We start from the raw sequence: 7500 nt of genomic DNA, 5'->3' as shown, positions 1-7500 counted from the left end.
TTTGCATGTTGAAATAAACCACATTAGAAGATTCTGTCCATGTGGACAACCTCTGAGACGCGTCCTCGGTCGCCCTGACGTCGGTTGTTGCGTTGCAGGTCAGGTCGGGGATCCGTGCCTGCGCTCCGCGGACTGTTCGGACGCCCTGTGCTGCGCCCGTCACTTCTGGACCCGCATCTGCAAGCCGGTGCTGCGGGAGGGACAGGTTTGCACGAGACACCGCCGCAAGGGGAACCACGGCCTGGAGCTGTTCCAGCGCTGCCCCTGCGGCGACGGACTCGGCTGCCGGACGCTGCGAGAGCCCGCCTCCCGGTCTTCATCACCGCCGTCATCATCATCTTCTTCTTCGTCTTCTTCCTTTTCGTCTTCGTCATCGCTGCTGGCCGCCGCAGCAAAGTCCAAGTTCGCCTCGTCCTCTTCTCGCCACTCCTCCCCCCACACGTCGTTGCTGTCTTCAGCGGGAGCGAAGGCGCCGTCGTCGCCGCCGCCGGCCACGAAGACAAGACTCCACGTGTGCCAGAGGAACTAAAGAGGGCGGGCGGACGGACGGAAGGAGGGAAAGACCTCCCAGTGACTCCAGAGACAGACGGAGGGGTTGGGGGGGCGTACCTGTTGACACCTGTGGACCCGTGGAACTCTCCGAACCGCCCCAGTGTCTGGATGCTAATCAGCTTCCTGTCGAGCCGCATTCACACTCACACTCGGCAGGAAGTGAAACTCTTTGTGGTTTCCTCCCCGGGCGTCTAGACGAGCAGAAACCGCTTAGAAATCCGGTTCGACCCCCTTTACACCAACAGGAGCCGCGTTAGCATTGAAAGCCTTGGCGTCGGGGGTCGTGTTGAGTCTTTCTTTGCTCTCAGTGAAAGGAAACGTTGTTCTGACCCGTAGATGAGGTCGTCTGATGAGATCTGATCCGACCTTTACTGTAACACACCAAACAAAGCCCGGTCAGAACCGTGTCTGTGCGCGGAGACCACAGTTTGCACGGATGTTCTCATTCTTCGGGCGCTAAAGTCTCAAAAATGGGTCGAACGTGACATGATTTATACTTTTTATCTGGGTTTTCTCTGCAACTTTGACCATAAGAACCCATTATTGAAGTGTCTGCTCCACCGGGAATAAGAATTGGGTCATTTTAGTGAATGCATGCTTTATTTTAGCCAATATGTGATATTAAATATATGTAAAAACTGATGCAAAATCATGTGGAAATGTGTGTTAAGAGTTATTTCCTCAGTGGATGTTGGCAGCACGTGTGCTCTGTGTATCTGGGATACAATTACTGACAGAGGAAAAAATTATTTTTCACATTTTTCTGGTGAGAAATAAAGGATACATACGCTAAAATGGCCACAATCATTGGTTCTTATGGTCAAAGTGAAGAGAAAAACCCCAAAAATCAGTATAAACCGTGTCAGGTTCAGCCTGTTGTGTTGAACTTCTGAGACTTTGGCTCCAGACTGTTTTTGATTCCCCTCTCACAGAGTAAATCTGACCTTAAACCCTGAAAAATGGGTCGAACGTGACTTGGTTTATACTTTAATCTGGGTTTTTTCTGTAACTTTGACCATAAGAACCAATAATTGAAGGGTCTGCTCCACTGGAAGCAAGAATTGGGTCATTTTAGTGAATGCATCCTTTATTTTTTAGCAGAAAAATGTGAAAAATGATTAATCCTGCTGTCAGTAATTGTATTCCAGACACACAGAACACGTGCTAACGACATCCACTGAAGAACTAACTCGTAACACACATTTCCACATGATTTAGCATCAGTTTTCTCACTTTTCTCCCAATATTTTCATCTTTACTTCATTGCCAATCAACTCTTCCTACAACGTTATGACTTCAGCCAATATGCTTTATGAAATATATAAAAACTGATGCAAAAACATGTAGAAATGTGTGTTTAGAGTTAGTTCTTCAGTGGATGTTGGCAGCACATGTGTGTATCTGGAACTTTTCACATTTCTCTGGTGAAAATAAAGCGTGAATACACCGAGGGCGCACTCACACTGTCCGTCCGCACCGCGCCAAAACAGGTTCTTCGGGTCAAGCCTGGTGCGTTTGACCAGTGTGAGTGCAACCGTACCACGTCTAGGAGCGGCACGCTTGCCGTCCACGACCCGTTTGGGAGAGGTGGGCTTTAGTAAAGCACGTTAGCACGTGTACGAGCACGAGCGTGCGCACGTGTACGAGCACGAGGCCTACGGCGGCTCTGAGGTCATTTCCTGTGCGCCTGTTGGGACGTAGAAAAAAGAAGGAGGGACCATGCGCGGACATTTCAAACAATGGCGGTGAAAGGTTCACGTTGGTGTGATGCGGAGGTGGAGTGTTTACTGCAGATTTGGTCGATGAAAAGGTTCAAAAACAGTCGACAAGACGCACAAAAACTCCGAGGTCTACGGAAAGATCTGGAAACAAAGCCACGCATCGCCATGACCTCATCAATGCGTGTGACGTGTTACGGCGTGATGACGTATAGGCAGCAAGAAGCATTCTCCGAGGCCCAGGTAGTGTGAGTACAAACGGGCCTGGAGGGGGGGACAAGGACCCTAAAGCACGGGGCACGGGACGGAGGGACAGAGTGAGCGCGCCATAAAATGGCCACAATCGTTGGTTCTTATGGTCAAAGTGAACAGAAAAACCCCAAAAAACAGTATAAACCACGTCCGGTTCATCCCATTGTATTGAACTTCTGAGACTTTGATTCCCCTCTCGTCTGAATATTTGATTTAATGGAGTAAATCTGACGTTAGACCCCCGTTCCCCGATCGTTGTGATCACCAGGAAAGACACAAACATGTAAAAAAACAGCCATGACCGGTGTTGAAAGTGGTTCTAGCTTCAGTTTCTTTGATGAAGCCTCCAAACATGAGTCAAACGGAGGCTTTCCGACCCCTAGAGGACTCATTTAAATGACATAAAGGACTTTGTAGATGTTTGATGTCCCGGGGGAAACTCCCAACGCAACAACTGCACCGCTAATACCCTTCCATACTCTCGCCCCCCAGGAGAAAAAAGAGCAAAGTGGGCGTCAATAGAAACCAAAACGTGTGAACTGTCGCCTCGTTAGAAAGCAGAAGCGTCCCTGCCCAAACTTCAAAGCCTGGGGTCCCTGCAGACATCCTGTTTGGACGATCGCACTGTTGTTGTTGTGATAGAGTTATTTTTCTATGTTCTGGATGAATGTTAGTGGAAGTGTTTGTGTCTGACGGTGGTTTCTGTTATGAACGGCCGTCCGTCCATCACTGATCTGTGCTTTTACCATTAAAAGGGTTTGTCATCAACATATTTGTGTATTTGGTTTTTATGGGGATAAAAAGTTAATTACGTATAAAACACTGATGTCTGTGATGAACAGTTTATAGATATTTACTCCTTTAAGTGAAAATCTGGCGTAAAATCATCCCAGGGTCTTTTTGTCAGCACTTACAAACATCAAATAATCCATGTAACAACTATTAAGGTAGAAATCCAGGAGAGATGCTAACAGCCATACGTGGCTAACAGTGGTTAGCTCGGGGCAGTACGGTGAAGGCATTCAAAGGTCTTTTTTAACCACTAATGCTGCTGAAAATAACAGCAAACCTCTGCAGCAGCATGAGAAGAGTCCCTACACAGAAAACGAAGAATCATCAGCGTAGAGAGTGAACCTGTTGGTGAGTTTGAGTCTTTTTGTGGTTGTTTTGTATCTTTTTGTGGTGGTTTTGTATCTTTTTGTGGTGGTTTTGCATCTTTTTGTGGTGGTTTTGTATCTTTTTGTGGTGGTTTTGCATCTTTTTGTGGTGGTTTTGTATCTTTTTGTGGTGGTTTTGCATCTTTTTGTGGTGGTTTTGTATCTTTTTGTGGTGGTTTTGTGTCTTTTTGTGGTTGAAAATAACAGCAAACCTCTGCAGCAGCATGAGAAGAGTCCCTACACACAACAAAGCAGCAATGGGCTCCTTCCACTGTAATGGACTTTACTATGAGAGGAGCTGGTACAGGGGCCAGTAGGTAAGTCTTTAAAACACTCTTTAATAAACTCTGGCTTCACTAACTACGCTGTTGCTGCTTTGTTGTGTGTGTAGGGACTCTTCTCATGCTGCTGCAGAGGTTTGCTGTTATTTTCAGCAGCATTTGTGGTTAAAAAAGACCTTTGAATGGCTTCACCGTGCTGCCCCGAGCTAACCACTGTTAGCCACGTCCGGCTGTTAGCAACTCCTGGATTTCTCCGTTAATAATTCATACAGAGAAAAAACTTTCTTCATGAATTATTTGATATGTGCTGTGTTGAAAAAGACCCTTTACGCCATAATTTCACTTTATTACAAACTCTATTTGGGGGCAGAACGCTCGTCCTGGCTGGTGACATCCATATCTCCACAGTAGCTGGACGTAGTTTTACCGTTCAAAGTTCACATGAAACGTCTATTTCTCTTTGTTCTGTCGCAGTTTGAACTGTGACGATAACCTCCAACAATCTCTTATACCCTTAGTTTATATGGAGAGACACGTACACCCTGATTAAAGTCACAGAGCGCTCACGGGTCGATCTGTGGGGTCGTGAAAACGAGATGATTTAGTTTGGAGACTCTGTTTTCTTCTCCAGATCATGAAATTACATCTGAAACATCTGATGTTACTCAACTCATTCAGCCGGGAGAATGAAGTCGATCAGATAAGATGTCAGCTTTGAAGACGCTCATTATTTGACCCACGAACACTCTGTCCTCGTCCTCCTCGTCCCCGTCGTCCTCCCCGTCCGTCGCTTCAGAGAGGAGCCACCTGTCGTCCCTCTGACGGAGATTTGAATCAGCGCTTATCTGAGCGGGAGCTTTCACTCCGTGCTCATAAATAACTTTTATCTGCACACATGGAATCACTTCCCTGTGCCCTCACGGGCCCGTGGGCGGCTCTTTTCCTCTTTGGTAATCTTATCACCACCCACCGCAACTGGGGAAACATTCAGCGCCTGGTTCTCAGATGCACGGCGCCCGACCTGAAGCGCTCTTCTGCCTCACGTCCTGATCCAAGAGTTTGTGAAAGTGAGCGCAGGAATAATAAGGACGGGTCGTGTGTTCTGTTCTAATAACACGGGCACACTGCAATACATGGGATTTGCTGTATGTTGCTTAATAGGGGTTAAGGGACCGTTAAGAGACTGTTACGTTACGCGTAGAGCACGTGAAAACAGTAAACAAGGAAGTGTTGATGGAGACGTGAGGCTGTCTGTGCGTGTAAGTCTGTCACACACAACACCGCGCAGGCTTCGCAATAACGTCTGGAAACTAGAAACTGGGAAACTGTGTCGATCGTTGAGTTGTTTAAATGTCTCGTACTTAAACCTAAAGTTGTTTCTTTGCTTCAAAGATCAGCGTGCACAGACTATATGAAGAGCAGGGGTGGAAAGGACATTTTAGCACATGTTTTGGCTCCTAGAGGACACTTTAGCACACGTTTAGGCTCCTAGAGGATACTTTAGCACACGTTTATGCTCCTAGAGGACACTTTAGCACACGTTTATGCTCCTAGAGGACACTTTAGCACATGTTTTGGTTCCTAGAGGACACTTTAGCACACATTTATGCTCCTAGAGGACACTTTAGCACATGTTTTGGCTCCAAGAGGACACTTTAACACATGTTTATGCTCCTAGAGGACACTTTAACACACGTTTATGCTCCTAGAGGACACTTTTGCACACGTTTTGGCTCCTAGAGGACATTTTAACACATGTTTTGAGTCCTAGAGGACACTTTTGCACACGTTTTGGCTCCTAGGACACTTTTGCACACGTTTTGGCACCTAGAGGACACTTTAGCGAACATGCGTGGAGGTGGAGTCCCTCCTCCTTCGCGACGGCTTATTTTATCACCAAATTTGCCGAAAAGGAAGCCCTGGAATGATTTTACGCCTGAATTTCCCTTGAATGCATCGCATTGAGAGGAGGATGTTGAGCCGGGGAACACGATACGAAATGAAATGATACTCAACGAGAAGCTGCTTTTGTTTACGTCTGACTAAAGTCAAGGACTCATTGTTCAAAAAAGTCTAAATACTGATGATAAATGAGCCTTATTGTCGTTATGAATGGTCAGGAAAACGTGACGGGAGCAGCGACACGTAGCCCCCGGGGTAAACACTTCTCATTCAGGCATCTGTGAGGACAGAACCCCAGTCCGCTCCCAGTGCGTATGAATATTTACGGCCATTATTTTCCCCCAAAAACCGTTCCGGGAATCAATTACGTGTAAGTATGTTCCCTGTGTTGTGGCTGGTCGCTGTCGGGCATCCCTGTCCTTTTTGGATGTGGTGGTTATAAAGATAATGTGCTCGTGTCACCCGTCCGTCCGTGTTCCCCAGCTTCCCCGTCCATCCTGTTCTCTGTAGGTCACCGCGTGATCCTCTCTTCCCCGTCCGTGTTTCCATGTTTCCCTGACGTCACAGTTTGTTTTCACACGCACACACACACACACACACACACACACACACACACACACACACACACACACACACACACACACACACACTTTTCCCTGTTGTTATGACGATAACGTGATTAATACGCTCTCTGCTCTGAGTAAACAGAACGGTTCATAATTTAAAAGTAGGAGGTCGTGATTCACTGACAACGTAAAAGACATCCACATGGTGCTGATGGGTGTGTGTGTGTGTGTGTGTGTGTGTGTGTGTGTGTGTGCGTGTGTGTGCAGTCTGTTCATAATAATAACGGCCTCACATTATCTTATCTCTGTGATTTCTGACAGGATAAACTGTGAGCAGATGATGAGCTCCCTCTGCAGCCGCTTCAGGCCCCGACAGTTTAGACTCAGACTTTGTTTTACACAGAGCGCCGACGGAGCGGCTCCACCCACGGTCGACCAATCAGAGCAACGAATCATGACCGACGACCGACCACAGCAACGAATCATGACCGACGACCAACCAGAGCAACGAATCATGACCGACGACCAACCAGAGCAACGAAACATGACCGACGACCAACCAGAGCAAGGAAACGTGACCGACGACCAACCAGAGCAACGAATCATGACCGACGACCAACCAGAGCAACGAATCATGACCGACGACCAACCAGAGCAACGAATCATGACCGATGACCAACTAGAGCAACGAATCATGACCGACGACCAACCAGAGCAACGAAACATGACCGACGACCAACCAGAGCAACGAATCATGACCGACGACCAACCAGAGCAACGAATCATGACCGACGACCAACCAGAGCAACGAAACGTGACCGACGACCAACCAGAGCAACGAATCATGACCGATGACCAACTAGAGCAACGAATCATGACCGACGACCAACCAGAGCAACGAAACATGACCGACGACCAACCAGAGCAACGAATCATGACCGACGACCAACCAGAGCAACGAATCATGACCGACGACCAACCAGAGCAACGAATCATGACCGACGACCAACCAGAGCAACGAAACGTGACCGACGACCAACCAGAGCAACGAATCATGACCGATGACCAACTA

General features: G+C 47.5%; 1 protein-coding gene across 1 annotated transcript in view; it reads left to right on the top strand.

The window, feature by feature from the left end:
• LOC310963896 (dickkopf-related protein 2-like) overlaps positions 1–529 on the top strand; it is a gene marked incomplete at both ends in the record, with an annotated part of 1862 nt that extends 1333 nt beyond the window's left edge. The window contains one exon of the mRNA XM_083936853.1: positions 99–529. Coding sequence (XP_083792979.1) covers positions 99–529 — 431 coding nt within the window. The remainder of the gene's footprint in view (positions 1–98) is intronic.
• Between the last annotated feature and the right edge of the window lie 6971 nt (positions 530–7500).

Source organism: Echiichthys vipera (genome assembly GCF_963691815.1).
Source record: "Echiichthys vipera genome assembly, chromosome: 22".
NCBI lineage: Eukaryota > Metazoa > Chordata > Actinopteri > Perciformes > Trachinidae > Echiichthys > Echiichthys vipera.
This window is presented reverse-complemented; position numbering and strand designations above follow the sequence as displayed.